Source organism: Stenella coeruleoalba (assembly GCF_951394435.1).
Source record: "Stenella coeruleoalba genome assembly, chromosome: 13".
Classification (NCBI taxonomy): Eukaryota; Metazoa; Chordata; class Mammalia; order Artiodactyla; family Delphinidae; genus Stenella; species Stenella coeruleoalba.
The window spans coordinates 14,343,396-14,369,236 of record NC_137159.1 but is presented as its reverse complement, the minus strand read 5'-3'; the positions used below and the strand labels follow the sequence as shown (position 1 = coordinate 14,369,236).

General features: G+C 42.9%; 2 protein-coding genes across 2 annotated transcripts in view; one reads left to right on the top strand and one right to left on the bottom strand.

Moving 5' to 3' along the window:
• POLR1A (RNA polymerase I subunit A) overlaps nucleotides 1–7,622 on the bottom strand; it is a 77,171-nt gene extending 69,549 nt beyond the window's left edge. The window contains exons 1-2 of the mRNA XM_079940683.1: nucleotides 7,280–7,622; nucleotides 88–292 (exon numbers count right to left, since the gene is read on the bottom strand). Of these exons, the coding sequence (XP_079796809.1) occupies nucleotides 88–292; nucleotides 7,280–7,356 (282 nt within the window). The 5' untranslated portion in view covers nucleotides 7,357–7,622. The remainder of the gene's footprint in view (nucleotides 1–87; nucleotides 293–7,279) is intronic.
• Nucleotides 7,623–7,814: 192 nt separating this feature from the next.
• The window catches only part of PTCD3 (pentatricopeptide repeat domain 3), a 33,125-nt gene continuing 15,098 nt past the window's right edge, over nucleotides 7,815–25,841 (top strand). The window contains exons 1-12 of the mRNA XM_079941433.1: nucleotides 7,815–7,929; nucleotides 9,739–9,791; nucleotides 9,901–9,937; nucleotides 12,867–12,912; nucleotides 18,053–18,121; nucleotides 18,619–18,723; nucleotides 20,282–20,405; nucleotides 22,240–22,355; nucleotides 22,884–22,954; nucleotides 24,064–24,151; nucleotides 24,760–24,820; nucleotides 25,067–25,152. Coding sequence (XP_079797559.1) covers nucleotides 7,826–7,929; nucleotides 9,739–9,791; nucleotides 9,901–9,937; nucleotides 12,867–12,912; nucleotides 18,053–18,121; nucleotides 18,619–18,723; nucleotides 20,282–20,405; nucleotides 22,240–22,355; nucleotides 22,884–22,954; nucleotides 24,064–24,151; nucleotides 24,760–24,820; nucleotides 25,067–25,152 — 960 coding nt within the window. The 5' untranslated portion in view covers nucleotides 7,815–7,825. The remainder of the gene's footprint in view (nucleotides 7,930–9,738; nucleotides 9,792–9,900; nucleotides 9,938–12,866; nucleotides 12,913–18,052; nucleotides 18,122–18,618; nucleotides 18,724–20,281; nucleotides 20,406–22,239; nucleotides 22,356–22,883; nucleotides 22,955–24,063; nucleotides 24,152–24,759; nucleotides 24,821–25,066; nucleotides 25,153–25,841) is intronic.

Here is a 25,841-nt window from a genome sequence, read left to right as displayed (position 1 = left end):
ACCTGCCCCAGGCAGAGGGGTGGCACTCACAAATCCCACCCGCACCCTGAGACCCACGCGGCCAGGGTGGCCCAGGCCAGAACGTACCTCGAAGAGGAGAGGGTTGTACACAGTGAGCGGGAGCTCGATGTGGCCCAGGTGCCCGGAGCAGTTGCTGAAGTCCTGCACGCAGGTGGAGCACACCTCTTTGGAGTCTGCGGGGCCCAGAGCTAGATCGTACAGGCCGTTCACCGACGGGTTCCCCAGGCTATCTAGGTACCGAGGGTTTGTAATGGACTTAACGCTTAACTTCCTAGGGAGATAAAAAAAGACCAGGTGAGACAAGGTTACCCAACTTCTAGGACATTTCCTCTTCGGCACTTACAAAGGGATGGTTTAATGTCTGTGTCTTCAGACGTGCAGACGGCTCCAGAGGGCAGACTCGGTGTCTGCCTTGCTCCCCACTGCAGCTCAGCACTTAGCCCAGAGCCTGCGCTCAACAGGTGCTCAATGAATATGTGCTGAACGAAGAGCAGTGAGTGGTAACATCTTTAAAACCCAGATTTAGTGCAAATCTTGCGCTACCCGAACATACTGGCCGACTTTATACAAAGAAGTACCGGCTTACACGCCAAACGCGTCATAAGCAGCATTTAGTCTCACTTGAACCCTCTGAGATGGGCATCACTATATGCGTTTTTCAGAAGAGGAAACAGGCTCAGAGTGGTTAGTGATTTAATTCAGGTGACAAAGCCCAGAATGGTGGGGGTGTGGTGAGATATGGACCAGACCTAACCCCAAACCCACAGAGTTCAAGAAAGGGAATAATCCCAATATGTAGGAATAGTGAATTGAGAAAAGTTAAACATAAATATGCAAACCTTTGAGAAGTATAACCTGCTTTACTAAAGGTTTCATTGCAGTATTTTATGTTTGGTTGAAAGCAGGCTCCCATAGGACACCTAACTACTTTTACCCAAATTACGTTCATGCCAAGTTTGCTTCTAAACTTCCTTTTTTTTGTAAATTAGAAAATAAAGATAATGAAATCCAAATCTCACAATGTAGAGAAAACCGCTAACAGACTTCTTTCTATGGATACATTTTTAAAAACTGTAACTGGGATCATTTGCCATTTCTAGCATTGCCTTTGCCATTTTCATTGAGCATTAAGTGTTTTCAGGTCACTAAAAATTCTTTGAAAAGATTCTGTAATTAAGAACTACCAGGGACTTCCCTGGTGGCGGAGTGGTTAAGAATCCACCTGCTAATGCAGGGGACACGGGTTCGAGCCCTGGTCCGGAAAGATCCCACATGCCGCGGGGCAACTAAGCCCATGTGCCACAACTACTGAGCCTGCACTCTAGAGCCCGTGAGCCACAACTACTGAAGCCCGCGTGCCTACAGCCCGAGCTCCGTAGCAAGAGAAGCCAACGCAATGAGAAGCCTGCACGCCACAACGAAGACCCAACACAGCCAAAAATAATCACCAAATCTTTCATTATATGTCAATTAATATAATTCATTTAGCCAAACTCCACTATAAGTAAGCTCATGCCACCTATCTGTATACAGATTTTTGTATAGCATAATTCAAACTTTTAACTATTTCCTAAAAAATATAATTAGTTCCTTGGTGAAGGGAAATCCTTGAATCAAAGGGGGCGAACTGTTCTGTTTTGTTTTCTGGCCTCCTGCGTGGCTTGCAGGATCTTAGTTCCCCGACCAGGAATTGAACCCAGGGCCCCTGCAGTGGAAGCTTGGAGTCCTAACCACTGGACTGCCAGGGAAGTCCCAGGGTGAACTGTTTTGAAGCTCTTGAGATATTCTGCCATAGTGCATTCCAGAAAACATGGGCTAACAATAGATTGTCTGTCCTAACCAGCACTGAGTCTTAGCACTTAAAAACTTTCCAAATTTAAGGTGAAAAAATGCTACCCACTGTGACGTTAAATTTTTTTAACAGAAATTAGAATATAACTTTTTTTTTAATTTTTAAATTTTTTTTTTTTTTTTTTGGTGGTACGCAGGCCTCTCACTGTTGTGGCCTGTCCCGTTGCAGAGCACAGGCTCCAGATGTGCAGGCCCAGCGGCTATGGCTCACGGGCCCAGCCGCTCCGTGGCATGTGGGATTTTCCCGGACCAGGGCACGAACCCATGTCCCCTGCATCGGCAGGCAGACTCTCAACCACTGCGCCACCAGGGAAGCCCTAAAATTTTTTATTGGAGTATAGTTGCTTTACAATGTTGCATTACTTTCTGCTGTATGGTGAAGTGAATCAGCATCCCACCCACCCCCTTCCCTGTCACGTTAATTAATCGTTTTATTATGTTTTGTTTTCAAGGCCATTTTGGTCCTTTACTTAATTAAAAAAATAAAATTTAACTCATTTTTAAGTTAAAATCTTAACTTTTTTTATTATTGTCTACGTGAGCTCCTTACATATGAGGACATTAACCTTTTTTGGTGGCAAATACTTTCCTAGCTTGTGATGTCTTTTGTCATTTTTCACAGGTGAAAGTTTATAAATTCTTCAAACAGCTTTGTTGAGCTGTAACTCATGTACTATACAATTCGTTCATTTGAAGTATACACTCAGTGTTTTTTAGTATATCCACAGAGCTGTGCAACCATCACCACAATATCATTTTCGTCCCCAGTAAAGGAAACCCCAGCAGTCACTCTCCATCCGTCTCTACCTCCCTCACAGTCCTATGCAATGACTAATCTACTTTTTGCCTCCAGAGACTTGTCCATCCGGACATTTCACATAAATGAAATCATATGCTATGTGGTCTCTTATAGCAGGCTTCTTTTACCTCGCATGTTTTCAAGGTTCATCCATGTTGCAGCCTGTATCTGTATTTCATTTTTTTATAGCCAAAAAATATTCCATTGCATGGATACACCATATTTTATTGGGTTAGTTTTATACTTTGGCTACTATAAATAATGCTGACGGGAACATTTGCATGCAAGTTTTTTTTTTTTAAATTACAAATGCACTGGAAATTTCCTGGGTACTCTTCTTTTTTTAAAAAAATTAATTAATTTTTATTTTTGTCTGCATTGGGTCTTCGTTTCTGCGTGCATGCTTCCTCTAGTTGCAGTGAGCAGGGGCTACTCTTTGTTGCAGTGTGCGGGCTTACTGCGGTGGCTTCTCTTGTTGCAGAGCACAGGCTCTAGGCACGCAGGCTTCAGTAGATGTGGCGTGTAGGCTTAGCAGTTGCGGCACGCCGGCTCTAGAACACAGGCTCAGTAGTTGTGGCGCATGGGCTCTAGAGCGCAGGCTCAGTAGTTGTGGCACACGGGCTCTAGAGCGCAGGCTCAGTGGTTGTGGCACATGGGCTTAGTTGCTCCGTGGCGTGTGGGATCTTTCCAGACCAGGGCTTGAACCCGTGTTCCCTGCGCTGGCAGGCGGATTCTTAACCACTGCGCCACCAGGGAAGTCCTGTACACAAGTTTTTGTGTGAATATATTTTTTTCATTTCCCATGGATATACACCTAGGAATGAAAGTGCTGAGTCATATGGTAACTCTACGTTTAACTTTCTGAGGAACTGCCAGACTGTTTTCCAAAGCGGCTGCACCATTTTACAGTCCCACCAGCAATACACCAAGGCTCTAACTTCTCCACATTCTTGCCAACACATTTTATGACCTGACTTTTTGACTCTAGCCATCCTAGTGGGTGTGACATAGTATCTCACTGTGGTTTTGATAACTAATGAGGTTGAGCACATCTTTGTGTACCTATTGGCCATCTATATATCCTCTTTGGAGAGATGTCTATTCAAATCCTTCACCTGTTTTGTAATTGGGTTGTTTGCTGTTTTATTATTGAGTTGTAAGAGTGCTTTGTATATTCAGTATACAAGTCCTTTGTCAGATACATGATTTGCAGATATTTCTTCCGACTCATCTTTTCACTTTCTTCATGATATTATTTGCATAATTTAAAATTTTTTAATGAGTTAAACTCACTGCTGCTTTCTTCCACTACCTTTGGGCTTTCTCCTTCGAAGTTGGATAAATATTCATCTACATTTCCTTCTCATTCATTTTACACTAAGCTCTAAAACTTAATTGGGGGCTTCCCTGGTGGCGCAGTGGTTGAGTCCACCTGCCGACGCAGGGGACACGGGTTCGTGCCCCGATCCGGGAAGATCCCACAGCCCGTGAGCCACGGCCGCTGAGCCTGCGCGTCCGGAGCCTGTGCTCCACAATGGGAGAGGCCACAGCAGTGAGAGGCCCGCGTACCGCAAAAAAAAAAAAAAAAAAACGTAACTGGAATTAAAAACAAGGAAAACATTTATTGCATAAGGCAAACACAAATTAATTAGGCTGGGTGCAAAGACTTGTACCACTAGATCCTCTTTCTATCATGTTCTGTAAGTTGGTACTTCACTTCCCTTGCCTGGAGCCTACAGTGATGGAAAAAGAGTACGCAGGTGGGGCCGGCACACACCTGTGTCAACTGGCAGAAGAACTGTGTCCTGTGCTTGTCAAGGCAACACAAATAGCTCACATCCAAAACTGAATGTATTTTTTTTTTTTTTTTATCTTCATCCTAAGTCTTTCTGTGTGGTAAGGAGCAAAGTTCCTCTCTCTAGCTGGGGAGGAGGAGAAAACTCCTCTGATCATTGCAGGAATGGGATGCAATGGGAAGAGCAAGGAGTCCACTGGAGAGAAAAGAGTTTAAGACTAGCAAACTTGGGTTTGAGGATGACCTTTGCTGCCTCCTAGAGAGTCATTTTATTTGCTGGACAGTAATTTCCTCTCCTGTAACTGCAGACAGCAACACGAATGGTTGCAGTAAGGACTGGTAGTACCAAGCGCTGAACAGATAGCTCCCCCATCCACCCGTGAGTGCACTTAACAAATATCTACTGAGTGCTTATTATGTGCCAGACATACCTTTAGATGCTAGAAAAACAGATCAGAATCCCTGTGCTCATGGGCCTTACATCCTATTGAAGGCAGGCAGACAAAAGCCAAGATAAATAAGCACACAGTCTATTGGATGGCAGAACATTCTATGAAGAAAAGTAAAGCAGAAAAGGGGAAGGACAATAGAGTGGGCCAGTGGCTGGGGGAACCCCTATTGAGAAGGTTATACTGAACAAAAGCCTGAAGGAGATGGGGAGTGAGCCATGCGGTCACCTTTACAGGAGGAAGAAGCAGGGAGTGCAAAGGCCCTGAGGTGGATGTGTGACTATGGTGCTCCGGGAACAGCAAGGAGGCCAGGGTGAGGACAGAGGTAAGTTCAGAGAAGTAGCAAGGGCCAGAATGACCTTTCCAAGGCATTTTAAGGACTTGGCTTTTACTCCAAGTGACCTAGGAAGCTACTAGAACTTAACACAATAAAAGGTAGCATAATGATTGATATTTGCCAACCCCAGACTCAAATAGGTCTACAATGCTAGTAATGGGTATAAACTTGCTTATGCGCTTCCCTGTCTAAAAACTCCACAATTAACCTGTAAAAATTCAATTCTTTTGCTTTTGGATGAAATACGATGTATGGCTAGTGATGATATAATTGACATTTCTGGGCCAGCATACCGTTGTAGCTCAGTTTATTCATCCAGTCATTCGACCAGAGTTGAGGATAAAAGAAAGGAATGAGGAAGCTCAAGGCTAGTGGAGAGAGGCGGAAATATAAACAAAAAAGGAACTGAGGCACCATAATAGACAGCTGTACTGGGTGTGGAAAGACCTCAGAAAATGAGGGAGGTTGAGCTGAGCCTTAAGAGGGGGAGAGATGCTCTCCGGGTGTCTGCTGGGGGTTGGGGGCAAGAGCAGAGAAGCAGATCCCTCTGGCAGAGAGGACAATGCACGCAGAGGAAATAGCTTGAGGTAAGGCCCAGACGTTGAAACCTCATGGCACTTTATGGAATGTGCAAGTGGTTTAGTAGGGCTGGCGAAGGGATGATGCTTTAGCAAAAATCAGCATTGGCCTGCTCATGGGTAAACTTGTAGGCCAAGCTAAGAAACTATCATTTACCTGAGGGAAATGGAAAGCCTGTGGAGGGTTTTAAGGGTGAGAGTAGCATGATCACATCTGCACTTTGGAAGAATAATTTTAACAGCAATGTAGAGCATGCACTGGACTGGTGTAAGGGCGGGGGAGGCGGAAGAAAAAGACAATTCAAACAAGAGATAAGGGTATGATCTAAGATAGTAACAGTAGTGTTGAAAAGGAGGTTATAGAACGAATAGACATGTAGGTGACACACAGTAAGAGCCCAATAAGTAAATGAGATGTCAGGAGAAATAGACCTAGAATATTTGTCCTGTCACAAAATATTGACCATCTTGCACTAGACTAGGTACACCACTTTGGAGGGGCAAGTTCCCTCTCCCTTTAGGGGAAGTAGTTGTTGAGTTTTTGGTGTAGGAGTTTAAGAACTCAGTGTGAAATTCAAAGAGATGTCCAAAAAAACAGCTGAAAAAAATGAGTCTGAAGAATCAGGAAACGAAAATTGGTCTGGAGATTTAAATTTTGAGAGTATCACTCAGGAAAGTGGTGAAATTGTCTAGGGAGGACATTTAGGACAAGAAAAGCAGCATGTATGACCAGAATAGAATCTCAAGGAACAGCAAGATTTAAGTAAAAGAGGAATCAGCTAAGGAGCCTGAGACGAATTCGAATATAAACCACGAATGCAAGGACCTTGTTCACCAATGTGTCCTGAATGCTTAGCTTAGTGCCTGGCAAAAACTGGATGATGGATAAATGTTTGTGGGTTGATAAAGGGAAGAAAGAAGTAGTACTTGTCACAGAAATAAAAGAACCTGAAAACAATAAATAAGGTGCTGGAAAAGAGAAAGACTGTCAAATGCTACGGTGATCAAAATGAGGACTGAAGAGGGCCGCTTTGATTTAGTAATTAGGCAGAGAATATAAGCGGTCCTAGCAAGGAGAAGTTGTCGCATGAATTGAGTCTCGAACGATCATCATTTTATAGACAAGAGGAGACTAACCATGAGCTTAATAAACCACGTCAGAGACATTATAGTAACTACACAAACGCAGGCTAATTAACGAGGAGACTGGCGGATGATAACGCCGCAATCTGGGTATCCCCACCTTCCCAAGGGCAAACTCTTCCGTAGCCCCACTGGGTTCTAGGCAGTGCTCACTAGCCAGGGACGTTCCCGGAACTACGGGTCCCAGCAGGCCATGCGCCAGACAGCCATGGACTCTGAGGAGAAATTGGGCGCCAGACCTTCTGGGAACGGTAGTTTGTGGCCCCGACCCCAAGAAGCTCTGCACGCTTCCCACCAACTCCTTACTTGAGCTCTTCGGCCGAATACATCCCGAAAGAAATGCCCTGCAGCCGCCGCCAGGGCATGTTCTTTGAGCCCAACATCCTCCAGGTCAATTCCGAGCTCTGACACCCGGAGAGAAATTCCAGTCACCACGGGTATATCTCTAACGCTACCTCCGGCCCGCAGCCACCATGTGATTTAAACTGCGCTTGCGCGCGCGAGAAAAGCTCGCGGGAAGATTTACGTGGACGATAACATTTCCGATCTAGGGGGGGGAGGAAATAATTTCACGACTCTCACTCGCCCTTTTATTTGGAAAATAATCGAATACATATAAGAAATTAAAATAATATTTTAGGAAATATCTTTGAGGCAAATGAGGTGTACTGAGCCTTTAACTTCCGAAGCAAAATCTTTCAAACCATGGGACTGTAACCTCCTATGTTATGATTGCTTTCGTCTTGTTCCGTCTCAGCCAATAGCCGAGCTATTCCACGCCCCCCTCCCCCCTCCCCCACAGCCTTAGGTGGAGGGCATGCTTTCCCCGTATGCTGTGCGAAGACGCTAAAGATGGCGGCCGTACATTCGGCTCGCTGGTTGAGGATCAGCCGCGGGCTTTGCCTACCGCTGACGGGTCGACGGGCAGGTGTCTGCGGACGGGCCCCCAGTAGCAGGTAAGAGAAGCTTGGAGAATCCATGAGAAAGACCCCAGGATCACCTGGGCCATATGTATCCCCTTTACCCCCGGAGAGCTGGGGAACTAGGTACGGTGGAGTGGAAGGCGCGTGCGTGCGCTCGCGGCTGCGTGCCCCGAGAAGCTGGCACGCGGAGTCCGCGTACTTGAAGAAGGGCTCCAAACGCGCTGGTTAGCGGGATATTTATTGCTGGGGCTCGCCTACCCCGGGGTTAGAACTCTTGGCAAGATTCAGGATCCTGCTGTTGTGGATCTTGCGTTCTAGTAAGTGTGGGTATTGGCAACGCCTCCCCAAGTTTCAAAAGAAAGAAAAATTGTATCAGCTCTTACCCGTTTTCACCCACCGGGAGGAAGGGGGGAAAATCAGGTTTTCCCAAGTTAAAGGCAGTTTACGAGTTCCACCGTATGCTGGGTGTTGTGGGGATGTTTGGCCAAAGAAATTATACAGGTGTTTATAAAAACAAGAAAGTCTAAAAGATCTGAACACAACCTGAATAGGATTGCTGTGATTGTTAAAACTTGGCGCATGTATCATTTGTGTAGTTTTTTTCACTAGGTACAAACTGGCGTTGTGGAAGTATGAGGTGGGAATTTGTTGTGAAAATTTGGGAATAGCCTAATTTTGGATTCGATGTTTGCTATTTCCTTTGTGAAGTGATAGTAGACAAATTCCCTTATGTGTAAACTGGAGCTAGTAGTAGCCATCAGAAAATTGTGAGTAATAAGTGAGGTGTGTAATTTACAATATACATTTTATATGTAACATCTTCCCTCCTCAATCCTCACAAAAGAGCAGACGCTCCACCTGGTAGTGCAGGAGCCTTAATGCTGCTGTTCAATCCCAGTCCTTTTCCCGGTGGTGCCCAGTGTTGTTGTTTTTCTACCCATTTCCTTTGATTTGGCAGCAGCATCTCTCCCTCAGTCTTCACCCACAAGACAAGAGTGGTGTATGTGACATACATGTCACGAGAAACAGCATGATTTGAAAGAATTGATCCCTTTCTGAAGTTGATCCGTAGCAGAGAGGTATTGTTTTAAGATGATGCCCGAGACCAGATACTATTAGAGGAAGTAATTCTTCATTTAATCACATTTTGACAATTTTCTGAATGGTACCAATGCTATTTAGGAAGGAAATACTTACAAGGTAGTGTACATTATCTGTGGTATATTGACTCTATTTTTTAGCATGATCAGAACGTTTTAAAACTCATTCATGGGTCAGTGATTCTATATTTTGGGTTAAAAAAATAATATAAATTGTTCCAAGTTTAAATTAGGACACGTACATTTGGTACATTCCTGATTGTTGAAGGAAGTGCAGTGAAAGGCTGTGGTGATCTTAGTTTCATAATTTGTCAAAATTGCTTTAAGTGGGATAATCTTTTATTGTCATCAGGGCATCATCCATGTAAAATCAGGAGCTCATTACATCATCCCTTTTAGCCTCAGTGTTTTGGGTTCTCAAAGGTGAAAGTTCCTTATATTTCAGATAAGCTGCTCAAATGTTCAAGTGCTACTAAATTTTTCCTTTTTTCCCCTGATTTTATTTAATGAGATGGCCTGATTTAAAAATTTTTTGGCAATATGATGTCTATATCTGGTACATATTTTGTAATCATTTTGAACTTGCCATTGAGACCACGTCTTCTCAGCATACGTTGACATGAATTATCCAGTTGGTTTGATCCGTGATAATTGGAAAATTTTGGCTGAGTTGCACATAAGTGGAGGTGAGGTGGGAAGTTCATTAATGAGTATTAGCTTTAGGGCTTTTATTTTTTTGTAGATTTTATTCTGGAAGTGCAGCCGTCCCAGAGGTTGAAGGAGCTGGTGCAACAGGTATATGAAAATATATTGAAGTAACTCAATTTTTATATTAATGCATTATACTTCTTTATAGTAGTAGTATTAGGAAACTGATTCACTTTGTTTTATTTTTCACATTAAGGGACTGAAGAAGTGGTCATTCCAAAAAAGAAAACTTGGTGAGTATTCCATCAATGTTCATTCAGCAAGTGGTTAAGTGCTTATTATGAGCGAAACATTGTTAGGTAAGAAGCTAGTGGCGGGAATAGCAATGGGAGAGCATTCTTGGGGAGGGAACCATTGAGGAGAGAAAAGCTTAGGGGTCTGAAAGAACATAGAAGAGGAAGGTAGAGAGTAGTGTGTGAATGGAGAATGAGATTTACTTAAGATAAGATAAGAGTAGGAATATACATATCGTGAATGAGGCATTTCTTGAATGACATTCCAGCCCAGTGCACTTTACCAACTCATTGTGCCTCTATCCCTGACAAAGGTACCACAGGGAATGCAAGAGAGGGAGTGTATTGAGGATGTGTTCAGGTGGACTAAAGTCTAGTTGAGTTGTGTGCATATTTTATACTTTATGTCTTACACCCACTTTGCGTGGGTACATAACTGTTTACACATGACTAGGGGCTACACAGGATATGATGGAACGAAGAGTGGTTGTGTTGCAGTAATCAAGGTGAGTTTTACTGAAAGCATAGTTTAGCTGTACCTTAAAATGGGTCAGATGATTTTGTTGGCATCAGAATCACCAGGGAATTTTGTTTAAAATACATATTCCTGCAGGTAATTCTTATAAACCCTAAACTATAAGCCCCACAGATATAGAAACAGTAAGGTAGGGTGGGACATGATCATGATCTGTCTGGTGGTAGTAGGAGACCATGCAGGCAGGCCTGTGAAAAATGCTCTATTAGAATAGGAGAAATAAGGTAGTTGGTAGAGAGCAAACTGAGACCTATTTATTTACAGCCCATGAGGTAAGAATGGTTTTTACATTTTTTATAGTTGAAAGAAGATGACTGTTTCATGACACGTGAAAATTATGTGAAATTCAGATTTCAGTGTCAGTTAAATTTTTTTTTGGAACACAGCCTCACTCATTTGTTAACTGACTACCTGTGCCTACTTTTATGCTCCAAAGGCAGAGCTGTCCTCACAGTCCTCACGGCCCATAAAGCCGAAAATACTTACTGTCTGTCCCTTTACAGACAAAGCGATTGATAGAGGCTCTCTGATAGCCTCTGCTTTCCAGGCTCAGGAATTTGTGCTTTTAGACCTAGAAGAAGCCATAAAGACTACAAATTCCTGTTGCCTTATTTGAGAGATGAAGCATCTTTTAAGGCTGTTAAGATGCTTTTAAGGTATCTTTCCCAGATCACAGATGCCGTAGAAGACTAACAAATTGTAGAGAGTCACTGTGAGTTTTCATATAGGAATGTGACAGGATAGAGTATTCTGAGCATGCTAATCTGGATGGTGTAGTTACTGTAGAGAGGGCAGGGAGCCCAATTATGATCGGTGCATAGGTAACTGGGCTCATTAAAGGAATGGATGTTAAAACTTACCAGATTGGCCAGAAGAGGATGTGGAGAAATGGTTGCTCAGATATGGTGGTTGCTTGGGCAGTCAGTTGGAACAACACTTTGAAGGGAAAGTGGGCAGAACCACGACCTAAAATGTGCACACCTTATCGGTTAACCATTCTGGAGGAACCCCTGCAAATACGCCCAGAGAGACATGGATGACAGTGTTCTTTACAACTTGGGAATAATAAGAAATTGAAATAGCCCAAATGCCCATATGTAAGGGGATAATAAAAAGCAGTTATACTATATAATATTTAAGGAATTAATTAGATTTACACATCGTAGCATAGATAATACAGTCAAGCTTATGGAAGCACGTATCCAGAATGACAGTATATGTTTTCGATTTAGTTTTATGGTGGTATGTGTGTAAAAGTACCCTTTAAAGTTCTGGAATTATAAACACCAAACTTAGAGTAGAGGAGGAGGGGGTCGCAAAATGACACCAGATATAATAGTCTAGTTTTTTTTTTTTTAAGTATAATGTATTCATTGAGGTTATTTTTAGTGAGTGATCTGAATGTTCATAATTTTTTCACTTATATTTGTTCAGTATGTTGTAAAGATGTACTCACTTGATACGACTTAAATATGCTAACGTAGCATTTAGTTAGAGAATACTGAGAGATGAAAGAATATCTTTCTCTCACTGAAATTACGTAAGTGTGATTTTAGAAAATCCAGTAGATGTTGTGTATGTCAGGGAATTAGTCTTGACATAGTATAAAATTTCCTACGTGTTTTCTTTTTTTTCAAATGACTTAAATTATGAGTGTATGTTTAAACTTTATTTAAAAAATACATTTGGTTTATTAAGTTTATTCTTATTTCCCTTTTTGAAATGAAACACAAAATCTAACACAAGTAAAAATACATTTGAAACCAAATTATTTTGTTTGTCAATTATTCCAGTGAAACCTCTTTTCAGTAGTTAGTGAATGTCTCTACCCATAGTCATAGTGGGTGGCTGGCCTGAACTTCTTATAAAGGTTATATAGTTGAGAGGTTCCAAACTCGAATCATCTGGGAATTCAGTAAGAATGAATGTGACAGTTCTCCATAGAACCTGGGGGTCCTGATTCAACAGTCCAGAGTGCGGCTTGTGATTTATTCTTATATACAGCTGAATTAAGAGCCACCAGTTTGGATAATAAAGGCAAGAATATTACAGAAAGCTACAGTAAGAATGCATAGGAAAATGGGTAGGAGGAGGAAAGATTCAGGTTAGACAGTTTGATGAGATGAGGGTGAAAATTGCTAGCCCTGGGTGATGGTTATAGGGACCAGGCCAGAGAGCGTAGCATGGAACGTGTACTAACCACCTTTGGGCAAGAGAACTAAACAGTTTTCTCATTTTCTAACTTATTATTCTAGTGATCTTGAGAGATCAGAACTGGCTTTACTTGAGACCTGAACTTTGTTGTTGGCCAGTCCATTCTGAGAGTAGGATCACTTGTTCGCTTTGTGAGTGTGAAAAGCCCTCAGAGGGTTAACTTGTGATTCTCATTCTTAGGGATAAAGTGGCTGTTCTTCAGGCACTTGCATCCACGGTACACAGGGTAAGTAGGAATTTTAGGTTTTTGTATCTAACTCAGCTAATAATAACTGTTATGTTCATATCTCTGCATGATTCACAATTAAACTGTTGTAGATCTAGAGAGTTTCTTATTAGAAATATCTAGTTCAGTCCCTTCATGTGACAAATGAGAAAACTAAAGCTTTTAAAGCGATTGGCCCAGGGCTACTTAGGATATTAAAACCCTGACTTAGTACCATGTCTTTTTTCTCCAAATTCAGTGTTTTTATACTATGCCAGTGATTTTTAAACTTAACCTCCTGAAGAGCTTGTTGAAATGCATGTTCCTGGGGAATGGTTTGGGTGTGATACTCTAATGCAAGTGATCTGTAGACCAACTTTGAGAACAGTGTACCCACCATGCTGGAAGTAATTCAGTGATTAAGAATCTGGGTCCTGGAGCCAAATGTTTTGTTTCATCGTTATCACAAAGTGACCTTTTCTCTTGATGCTTCTGTTTCCTTATCTATAAAATGGGGATTTAATTATAGCACCAAACCTTGAGGTTTGGGTGAGAATTAAATAAGTTAGTACACGTGAAAGGGTTTTGGACAGTGCCTAACACAAAGGACATGCTCGGTAAGTGCTAGCTATTTCCTTATTGCTCCAGCTATCTTGGTGATTTATTTGTGAATAATTTGCTCTCTTGACAGTTCAAGAATAGAGTCTGTAGTCTTGATAGATAAACTGAAACCCTGGTTAATGCCTTAGAAATGGAACTTTCTGATTGATTGTATTTTTCATTAGCTGCAAACTGTACTTTCAGTTTCAGCTGTGGGGGAAATGTCTAAAGTAATTAAGTCCTTTCTTTTTGCTGCAATGTCTGTGTGGATTCTGACCCTCCCTGAGACCGTTATCACAGATTTCCAGAATTTTTCTTCTATTGTAGATGCTAAACTTACAGGCTGTCAGGCCAAATATGCACTGATAGACCCTAGCAGTATCTGAGGACGGGTTTTTAAATACTGCATCTCCACACTAGCAAGACATTGAGATTTCCAGCTCACTTATCCATAAATAGGCACCTGAAATGTAAACTCTTGAAATAGGCCTCTGAGACTGTTCTCAGTTTTTTAATGAGAATGGCCCAGGGCCCTTTCAGGTCAAAGAAGTTACAGAATTATGTGTGGAGTTGTCTGACTTGTCTGTTTGGGCACTTAAGATCCAAGGGATAGTCATTCATTCATTCAGTAACCACACATTCTGCCCTTAACTGTGCTTACCAGGCGCTGTGCTGGTTGTGGAATTAAGACAGAGTCCTTGCATGGTTTCTAGAGAGGGAGGCTGAAGGAGCCCTGAGGAGAGGGTGCATAACCCAGACTGGGAAAGGACTTCAGAAGAGCTGGTATCGGATCGATGCTTGGAGGATGAGAAGCCAGGATAGTGGGAAGAGCATTCCTAGCAGAGGCAGCACCAGGAGCAGAGGCACAAAGGCATAGAATGAGTGGGTTGTATGGGGGAAGCAAGAATTTGTGGGGTAGAGCAATGAGAGGTGAGGCAAGAGCATGAATGCTATGCTAGGGTCTTCTGATTTTTATTCAAGTCCACTGAAAGACTTTAAGCAGTGGTGTGACATAATCATTCAAATTTTAGGGGGATTCCCTGGTGGCACAGTGGTTGAGAGTCCACCTGCCGATGCAGGGGACACAGGTTCGTGCCCCAGTCCGGGAAGATCCCACATGCCGCGGAGCGGCTGCGCCCGTGAGCCGTGGCCACTGAGCCTGCGCGTCCAGAGCCTGTGCTCTGCAACAGGAGTGGCCACAGCGGTGAGAGGCCCGCGTACCGCAAAAAGGAAAAAAAAAAAATTTAGGAAAGACAGCAATGTGGTTACGAGAAACCTTTTCTCTCAAATGTATAATAATGATCTTAACATGTCCAAAGCCCAGCCCCTTTCTCTCTAAAACTCACACATTCTTCGCCATCTCATTAATGGCAGCTCCATGCTTCTAGTTGCTCCTCTTTTTCATGTGCTGCACTTCAGTAAATCCTGTTTCTTCCATCAAAATATTTGTGTACGGAGTCCCAAAGACCACGCCAAGGTTCAGTGGTTTGCTAGGAGGATTCACAGGACTCAGCATATGGTCCTACAGCTATGTTTTATTACAACGAAAGGACACAAAGCAAAATCAGTAAAAGAAGAAGGCACGTGGGGTAAAGTCCAAAGGAGACCAGGAGAAAGCTTCCAAGAGTTTTCCCAGTGCAGTCACAAAGGACTCACGTAATTCCTCCAGCAGAGTTGACAACACGTGGGAAAGTCTACCAGGAAAGCTCTTTACAGACTCAGTGCCCAGAGTCTATGTCTGGCACATACCAGAATTCCACACTCCCAGAAGGAAAGCAGGAGTTTAGCATAAACCACATAGTACAGTTTAGAGCAGTACTGGGAATGGTGGGAACCCTCCAAAATCCAAGTTCCCAGATGCCCACCAGGCCTTGTAAGCAGGCCTTTCTAAGAATAGCAGTTTCAAGCCTGGTAACTTTTCTTCCTGCACAGCATCCAAATCCTGAGCGCTTGTCATCACCGTGATCACCTTGGTCATCCAGGCCCCCATCATCTCTTACCATCTTGGATTAATCACAGCAGTCTCTGTCCTCTTCACCTCCTCTGCCCCCTACAGACTGTTCTCAGTTAAGCAGCCGTAGTGACCTGCTACAATGTTGAATCACATCCCTCTTCTACTCAGAATTCATTTGTCTTCTCATTTATCATAAAATGGCTTCTCATTTGTCATAATTCAGATAAAAGCTGAAGCCCATCCGAGGGCCTCTGAGGCCTTGCGTGTCCATCCACCACCCCCGCTGCCACATCTCCTACCGTCTTCCTTGATGGCTCTGCTCTGCGTGGCCTCCTGGCTAATTCTCAGTTTCTTAGTAGGCCTGGGTCTGCCTCAGGGCTTTAATGTTTGCTGTTTATTCTGCCTGGAGTATTTTCCCCTGAGATATCCACATAATTTCCTCCTTCATCTCTTTAAGCCTTTTCATTGAGGCCTTCCTCAACCACACCATTTAAAATTGTATGTTTCGGGGACTTCCCTGGTGGCACAGTGGTTAAGAATCCACCTGACAATGCAGGGGACATGGGTTCGAGCCCTGGTCCGGGAAGATCCCACATGCCGTAGAGCAGGTAAGCCCGTGTGCCACAGCTACTGAGCCTGCGCTCTAGAGCCTGCAAGCCACAACTACTGAGCCCGTGTGCCACAACTACTGAAGCCCATGCGCCTAGAGTCTGTGCTCCACAGCAAGAGAAGCCACAGCAATGAGAGGCCCGTGCACCACAACTAAGAGTAGCCCCTGCTCGCCACAACTAGAGAAAAGCCTGTGCGCAGCAACGAAGACCCAGCACAGCCAAAAATAAATAAATTAATTAATTTAAAAAAAGAATTAGGGCTTTCTTGGTGGCGCAGTGGTTGAGAGTCCGCCTGCCGATGCAGGGGACGCGGGTTCATGCTGCGGAGCGGCTGGACCCGTGAGCCATGGCCGCTGAGCCTGCGCGTCCGGAGCCTGTGCTCCGCAATGGAAGAGGCCGCAACAGTGAGAGGCCCGCGTACCACAAAAAAAAAAAAAAAGAATTAATAAATAAATGTATGGTTCTTTTCTCTGATAGTTCGTTTTCCCTGCCTCCCTCCCTTCCTTTCTTTCTTTCTCATAGCAGTTATTGCCTTTAAAATTACTATATGTTTTATTTATTTTTGTTGTCTGGAGATTTTTTTTTCCCTACTAAATTGTGAGCTCTATGGGGGATAAGATTTTATTGTCTCCTTGGTAGCTAGAATAATGCCTGGCACATTCGAGGTGCTCAGTAAATATGGAATGAATGAATAAGGAAGGTACTGAACTAAGGCAGTGGCAGTGGGGATAAGGGACGGTGGAGTAGGTAGGGGATGTTAAGGAGCTCGAGTTGACCACAGCTGGTGACAGGTTAGTTGAGTGGAAGTAGTAGGAGAGGATCTTTGGCTTGGCTTGCAGAGTGCTTGGTACCATTCACTGAGACAGAGAAGATAGGAGGGAGAAGGAGCTCTGTCAGGGAAGTTCAGTTGAGGATAAATTTAGTGTGAGGCATCTGAGCTACAGGCCCAGAGTAGAGAAGTTGTTTCTCAGAAACCATGAAGGGCTTGGAAATCATTGAGGGAGGAAAATGTAGGAAACAAATAGGAAGAGTAAGTCTAGTAAGGGAAGTCCAGCATGTCACAGAACTAGGGGCCCCAAACAGGTATTTGATGAGGATGGTGGACAGGACAGAGCCAAGCAACAGTTGGTAATTGGGGAGTAATAGTCCAGGGCAACTGCCCTAGAACTGCTTCCTCTGCGTTGCCATTACATACCCACCACATGTTGGTAGAGAGTGGTATAACCAGATGAAAGGAGGCTCAAATGAGTATAAAGGGAATACAGCATCAGGCATCAGGAAGCGAGGACCCCAAAGAGTACTGCCTCCGCGCCCTAGGTATGAGCGTCCTTCCTGTGGAGCCGCAGGGAGGCTCTCGCCTGGAGAATCCAGGTCAGTAAGACAAGGCACCAAGGGGACAGAAGAGATTCAGGATGCAAGCTGAGTTTTTCCTGTGGAACAAAGTTGCCAGAAGGCCCAGGGAAGGGGGCTCCAAGGGATAGGAGAAGGCCAGAAGAAGTAACTTGAGGGCTGTTCTAAGTGAGCCTCTAGTGGTGACAGAGAGTTCATTTTGCTCAGGGTTCTACCTGGAAGTATAGAACCTTGGGCAACAGGACGCGGGAGAAGCTGCTGTTCCTGCCTCCAGAGAGGGCCCAGTAACTACTCTCCTCCATTTGCAGGAAACCTTAGTGCAGGAAGCTGGTGCCCAGGCTAGTTAATTCAGAAGCTCTTGACCTTCAGTTTAAAACAGCAATTGTCCCTGGTGATAGCAGCCTTCAATTAAAAAACAGTCATGGGGGTTTGAGCCATTGTTTGCTTTAAGTTGTGCATAATTACAAACAACTCTACAGAGCCATGGGTGCAGTGTAGGTATTAGTGTCTGCAAACATACATATTTCTGCTTCTGTGATACATGTATAGTTTAAACTTACTTTACAGAGTTTGTAGTCATCACCAAAACCCGCAAGGTCCTCTTAATAAAAATCTAGCTAAAGAGACTTCTGTGTCTTCTCCACAGGATGCTACAGCTGCCCCTTACGCATTTCAAGATGATCCTTATCTCATACCAACATCCTCTATGGAATCTGTGAGTATTGTTATGAAACTTTTCTAGTATTATGTTTTATCTTGTTGGTTTGGGTACAAGAGTACATGTATAACTTAGCTTAGTTGTAAAAACTTTTGAAAAGTTTACAGATGCTGATAGATAAATTGGTAGATTTTCTGAATCTTTTACTACTTTTATTAAAAAGTTTTAGAGGTTGCCTGTGGAGAGGGTATTTGGTTTGGGTTTTTAGTACTTAGGGCTCTTTCCCACTATAGAGCAATCCACTCGGTTTAAGCACATTGCTTTTATATACCTCAAGCTGTATATAAGATGTGACCTGAAATTATGTCACACTCAGCAGAGGTAGATAAGTAATAATTATGTAGTTTAACTTCTAATTGGGATTCTGTGTATCACTGTATTCTCTTTCTTTTTTTAGGGGGGCAGAATAATTTTTGCTGAGGGTGTGACTTTGATCTCTTGAGTTTAAATTACAGGTTATATCAATTTATATCTAAATCTTTTTCTTTATACAGCATTCATTTTTGTTGGCAAAGAAGTCCGGGGAGAATGCAGCAAAGTTTATTATTAATTCGTATCCCAAATATTTTCAGAAAGACATAGCTGAACCTCATATACCGGTAAGGAGAGGCAATTGGACTTTTCAGATAATACTATGTAATTGTAACTTAAACTAAGTTTTTATGGCTCATATTTAAGTAGCTATTTGAATGCCTACAGTATTTGGGTGAAAAGTCTTTTAATGTTTATGGTTATCTTTGCTTACAATACTAACTTTTATTAAACTATATGTATTTGCTCTCCATTTTATTTTCCCCATTTGGTTTCTGTGACACCAGACTCTTAGATCTTTACCTCTGTGACTGTTCGTTTTCGTTTCCCTCATTAGCTTTTCTATCTACTCCTTAAGCCTTGGTGTCTTTTTCTTAGGGTTCCATGCTCAGTCACTTTCTCTTTTTTCTGTCCAGAATCTTCCTGCTTCAGTGACCCTTATACTCCATTTGGCATTCTTGTATATCTGGCCTAGGTATCTCTACTTTGAACTCCAGATTGTATTTCCAGCTACCTCTGTTCTGTAGTCACGAGGAGTGTGCAGGGCCTGCTGTGTGTTAGGCCTTGTGCTTAGCGTGTCATACAGTGGTGAGCGAAACATGGGCTCTGCCCTCCTGAGTTTATTAGTGGAAATAGTAACTCAGACTCTTTATGTCTAAAACTGCTCCCTCTCACATCTCCCTACTTTCCGAAGCACTCACACACACACACACTCAGACACACCCTCTTGTGCTTCTCAAGCAGCGACTCTTGGGGACAAATTAGGTAGTCAGTGTGATTGTGTCCATAAAAATACTAGAATCCTGAACTAAGACAGTGGCAGCAGTGGAATGATCATTTGTTGGCTATCCTTTCCCCGTTAAGTTTCTGACTTAACAGTTACTCTTCTATGTTTAGCTCACTTCTGCTTAAAGCTGTCCGTGGATCCCCTGCCCCCATGGCGGGCAGCATTCGCATACCTCTGAGACCTCTTACATCATTTATCATTCACGCTGTATCATAATTATTCCTTATTTGCTTTCTCTGTTAGATTGTGAGCATCTTGAGGGTAGAGAATGACTTCCGTCTGTTTATCCCCAGTGTCTAGCTTAGTGCCTGGCATCGAGTAGTAGGCCTTCAATAAATATTTGAGTAAATTGGTGAGTGAGGTAGAATCAACATACCTTGGTAGTACTAAACGTTTAGAGTAAAAGAAGTATCAAGGATGAAAGGTTTCTGTCTTTGCAAACTGGGTGTACTGTGGCACTTTTAACCAAGATTGGGAGGAAAGTAGGAAGGATGGTTTTAGCAAGGGAAAAATAAGTTCACCTTGAAATTGGGAAGTTTGGTTGGAAATTAGATTCTTCAGATATGGATTAAATATTTATGTTTGGGTGCTTTTAAATTCTCCGCCCCAAGCTAGGAGATCGCTAAGTAATCTTGTTTTGGAGACTGGAGAGGTTTTTTGAAATAAGTTATATTCCCTACAGAGGTATTCTTGTTAAAAAAAAATAGTATCTGGCGCATGAAGCATGAATCGGAGCAGTGAAGTTTTATTTTGGTGTGTTGGTGATCAAAATTTTGTCCTACCCAGTTACCTTTGACGTTGCCCTGTTTGCAGTAACTTTAGCCATCTTGTTTTCCTAGTGTTTTATGCCTGAGTACTTTGAACCTCAGATTGAAGATATAAGTGAGGCTGCTCTGCAGGAACGAATCAAGCTCAGAAAAGTCAAAGCTTCTGTGGACATGTTCGATCAGCTCTTACAAGCAGGTGACTAATTCATTTGAAGCCTCTCTGGGAACATGGGCTTGGAAGTGGGCCACAGTTACATATGTGATCCAGATAAGTTATGAGTATAAGTTACAAGTGCTGTGCTACTTCCTCTGCTCAGTGGCTGTGTTTGTGTTTTTTATAGTTTAATGAGTCATATTTCATGTTCTGCTTGAGCATCATTTTAAAACCGTGGGTGGGGTAGAGTTGCAACTTTGTTAGTATCTTGTCCTCTTGTGCTGTATCAGAGGCAGACAAATTATACAGCCGTTCTTCCTTAGCTTCTGTTTTTAACATCAGGTGTGTACATACTCTATTCACATTTCCTATATTCTTTAAGTATGTTTGGAAGGCATAAAGCAGACAAAAAAATATTTAAAAAGGAAAGAGCGCTAAGCTGCGGGATCAGAGGTTTGGATAGGTTCTGGCACCAGTTAGCACTGTGGCCTCGGAAAAGTCACTTCTGTCAAGTCCTGCGGCTCTGAATTCGATCTGGATGAGCCTCCAGGGGTGTAGATCCAGGTGCCAGGGCTTGTAAGCTGTCATGAGAATGTACCTATGGTAACATGGAAGGCAGCAGCATTAAGTTTTAGAATCCCGAGTGCTGTTCAGTGATTTAGGAGAAAAATCAGCCAAACGTGCAAGAGATAGAAACTGGACTGAGTCACTCAATACAGCCTTAAACACAACAAGAAACATTTGCAGAAAGCTGTGTTTGATTTGAGAATTTTGGTGTGTAGCCTGTTAAAGCTTCGGGTGTACAAATGAATTGCTGATGCAGGTTATCATTTAGGGAGGCTTTTCCCCCTGCTGGTTGAGTACGATAAACATCTTAGTGCTAAGACTTGTCTTCCTTTGTTTTACACGCTGTGTGGTGTAGGCACATGCAGATGTTCAGTAAGCATTACTACAGACAGTGTGTCGAACCCGTAACACTCGACTCATTCAGAGTAATGGAATGAGGCAGCATACTGGGAGAGGAAACAAAATTTTATTATCAGGCCCCTAATAAGTGCCATGCACTTTGCTAGGCATTGAATTATACACCTTATGAGTTGGTGTGCTTCTTGCCATTTTATAAAGGAAACTGACTACAGGTAATCTTTAGGGTTACACAGCTTTGAGATGGTAAGACCCAGTCAAGTTACACTCCATCACCGGTGTCACGTCCACTCTGCCATGCTGTCTTTTCTGGGCTTTTAAGTTTCCTGATGGGCATTTGTATTATCAGTATATTTTCTTTAGACAAATGCAGTTAGTTTTCTTTTAAAGCACTAAATTATGTTTCATACTTCTTCCTGTTCCCTTTTCTCCCCCTTCATAAGAGTCAAGATGGGAACATAATGTTTTGAGCAATAATTTTTTAAAGGCTACTATAATTAGGCATTTATGCTAGTATTTCTAGGCAGGTATTTCAGTGAGGGCCTGGGTCCAAGTGGAATAGTTCTGCTTGCATTTGTAAAAATGGAACTGGCCCCGGGGGATGACGTGGCAATCATTTGCAGAGGGTTCAGTTTGAAGATGATAGTTAGAACCGTGAGATAATTTCTCTGGGGATATTAGTCCATAAAATAAATGAGCACAGGGTCAAACTTGACCTTGTGTTTTATCTTTTCTGTCACACGGCACTGTTAGGGATTGTGTCCTGTCTGCATCGCTCCGCGTGTTTAAGCTGATGTGGAGTGCACACGCATCCCTCAAGAAGGTGATGGCTGAGACTGAATAGGTGGCCAGGAAGGCCACAGCTCATAGGAAAAGTGAAGAATTTTCATCTAGTAGGCTCTAGTTTTGGATGCTTCAAGGTTTCTTTCCCTTTTTTTCTCACTACCCACAGGAACCACCGTATCTCTGGAAACAACTAACAGTCTCTTGGATTTATTATGTTACTATGGTAACCAAGAGCCCTCAACTAATTATAATTTTCAACAACGTGAACAAGCAGAAGAGTTGGTAATGGCTTTGGCAGTGATTTTTAAAGTTTCTTTTGGTAGTTATACCTCCTCAGAGTAAGGCAGGTTCTTGTGCCATGTGTTAGGGTCGAAGAGATTTGTTCTGAGGTGTGGTGGGGCATGGTACATAGCCTGGACAAAAATGTGGAGAAGGAGACGGATTTTAACGATTGTTTTGCCCTGGTTCCCTCCTTAAAAATATTTTGACCTTGCCTGCCACATGCAGCAAACCTTTGACCAGAAACGTCTGGACAGGCCCCTTTGTTGTTGTTACTTAAAGTGATAGTATGATGTGTCGGGGACGGGGGCAAAAACCCCTGGTTCCAGCCCCCTCAAAAATTCATACGTAGGTGGGCAGAGAGGAGTGAGCATACTCTACACTTCAGAAGTTAATATTTCTTAATAAACACTGGGTTTCCTTTTTGCCTTCTATTGGATCTGTATTTCCTTTGCTTTTCTGAAGTTTCCTCAGAGAATGCATTCCATTGTCATATTTTGTTTTATATCTGTTGGTGATGGTTCATTTCAGGAAGAGGCCACAGAGGGAAGTAACGAGAAACCTAAGAAGAAGGCTGGTCATCAGCTTGGAGTTACTTGGAGGTGTGTTACAGCATGATTAGAACTTTGTGTTATGGCTCCGTACAGTGCGTGGAATGTTCCCCATCAGCCCCTGAAGAAGATACGATCCTGGAATATTCTAAAATGCGGTTTGTTTTCAGTGTGCAGTATAAATGTCTCAGTTGGTTTTCATATGTTTTTGGACCGTTTTTCATTAGATCTTTGCCTCCAACCAGCAGCACAAGGTTGACACCTGACTTCTTTTTTCCATCTAACTCCATGCAACCTTCATGGTATGGTTCTTTTGGTAGTTTCATCAGTAGTCCTATCTTGCAATATATACCTCTAATTCTAAAAGATTCACAGTTTTTTATTATGTTAGAATACACATGCTAGAGCATAGTTCTAAGTTCAGACTAGTGGCCAGCAAACAGAAGTATTCACTTCCGAACAAAAGGTGAATATCATTTAACATTTCAGAATTAAAACTGAGTAGAAGCTCTAAATAAAAGAAAGGTATTTCATATGGATGTCTGAAAAAGGGAAGCTACCATTAGTATCTAAAGTCTTTTTTGAAGTGATAAAATGATAGAATCAAAAATTAATTTTTTTCAGTAGATAGTAATAATTTCTCATAGTGGTTAAGAGCATTGACTGTGGAGCACCATTTTGGCCCAAATCCTGGTTCTGTCTGATTTCCAAGACATACTGGTAACAGGGAGAATCAAGGTACAGCGTGATTTGTATAACATGGCACATTGATAGGCTAGAATAGGACAAAGGATTCCAGAGACACCGCTTGTCTGTGGTTGCCTCTGGGGAATTGTATCCAATTGAAAGAGGGTGGGGAAACGTCACTATGTACCCTGCTGTGCAGTTTGCTTTTTGTTTAATACCTTGAGTATATATTACACCTTTTCAGTCCTGGTTCTGCCACTTAGCCTGTAAAGCCTTGGACAACTTGAGGTCTTTGAGCCTCAGTTTTTCCTGTTTTCAAAATGATGATAACCATGTCTTCCACTCTGGGTGGCAAGAATTACTTGGAATTATACACATAAAATGCTTAGCACGGTGCCTGGAACATGGTAAGTTGGTGGCTATTACTGGTTTTTCCTGTTTCCTCTGGTTCACATTTACTTTCTTGTGTCTAGAGCAAAAAACAATGCTGAGAGAATCTTTGCTCTAATGCCAGAGAAAAATGCACATTCCTACTGCACAATGATCCGAGGAATGGTGAAGGTAACGTTTGTTTTATATATCTTTTTTTTTTTTTTTTGCGGTATGCGGGACTCTCACTGTTGCGGCCTCTCCTGTTGCGGAGCACAGGCTCCGGACGCGCAGGCTTAGCGGCCATGGCTCACGGGCCCAGCCGCTCCGCGGCATGTGGGATCTTCCCGGACTGGGGCACGAACCTGCGTCCCCTGCCTCGGCAGGTGGACTCTCAACCACTGCGCCACCAGGGAAACTCTGTTTTATATATCTTTATCTTCCCCTAAATCAGCACTTCTCAACCTCAGAACTGTTCACCGTTGGGCCAGATAATCTGCTCTTGTGGAGCTGTCCAGCGCCTTGAAGGGCGTTGAGGAGCCGCTCCTGTCCACTGCATGCCGGTGGTGCATCCTTCCCGCCCCAGCTGTGACAGCCAAAATGTCTCCAAGCATTATTCAGTGTCTCCTGGGAAGCAGCGTTGCCCCAGTAGAGAACCACTGCACGGAGGATACGTTTCTTGAGAATGAGACCATATCTGTTTACTACTGTGTTCCCAAACCCTAGAGCAGTCGATACGCACATATTTCTTAAATGAACAAATTTTATGATCCTTAATTTTCATACTTTCCCTTTTCCAGCACCGAGCTCCTACGCAGGCATTAAACTTGTACACTGAATTATTAAACAACAGACTTCGTGGTAAGTGTGTTTGGAGAATTCCCCTCTGTCCTTCCTCTTCTTTCCTTCTCTCAGGCATCTATAAAATCTCAGGATTTTACCTCAGTCATTTGTTCATTCTTAATCTTTTCCTGTGGTATTGGTGATTGAAGCAGGAGTCCAGAGCCAGAGAAAAGAATAGTTTTCTAGTTTTGTAGACATGTGCGCGTGTCTTTGCCTTTAATCTTCAACCCCAGATTTTGTTAAAGTAGTTTTCTTCTTTTATAGCTGATGTGCACACCTTCAATTCATTGATAGAAGCAACAGCATTCGTGGCGAATGAGAAATCAGAAGAAAAATGGAATAATATACTGGTAAGGAGGAACTCTCACTTTGTCTTCTAATAGGCCTAAAATATTCTTTGCTAGGAGTACGTGGGTTGGAGACAGCATTCACTGAGCATCTTCATGGCAGTCACTGTGCTGGGCGCTCAGCTCATGGTGACCTGTTCACACCCTTCCAGCAACCCTGTAGTTTACGTAGGTGTATCTGACATGTGACCCAAGCATACAGCTCGAATCCAGGAAGACCTGGGTTGCTCTATTCACTTATTTCTCGTAATGGTTTTTTCATTAAAATGAGACACATTTATTGAAAAAATTTATTAGCTAAGATTTAAAAAATTGAGGGGCTTCCCTGGTGGCACAATGGTTAAGAATCTGCCTGCCAATGCAGGGGACACAGGTTCGAGCCCTGGTCCAGGAAGATCCCACATGCCGCAGAGCAACTAAGCCCGTGCGCCACAACTACTGAGCCTGTGCTCTAGAACCCTTGAGCCACAACTACTGAGTCCACGTGCCACAACTACTGAAGCCTGCGTGCCTAGAGCCTGTGCTCCACAACAAGAGATGCCACTGCAATGAGAAGCCCGTGCACCGCAACGAAGAGTAGACCCTGCTTTCCAAAACTAAAGAAAGCCCACAGCAGCAACAAAGACCCAATACAGCGAAAAATAAAATAAATTAATTTTTTAAAAAGATTGAAATCACTGGATTGAAGTGAC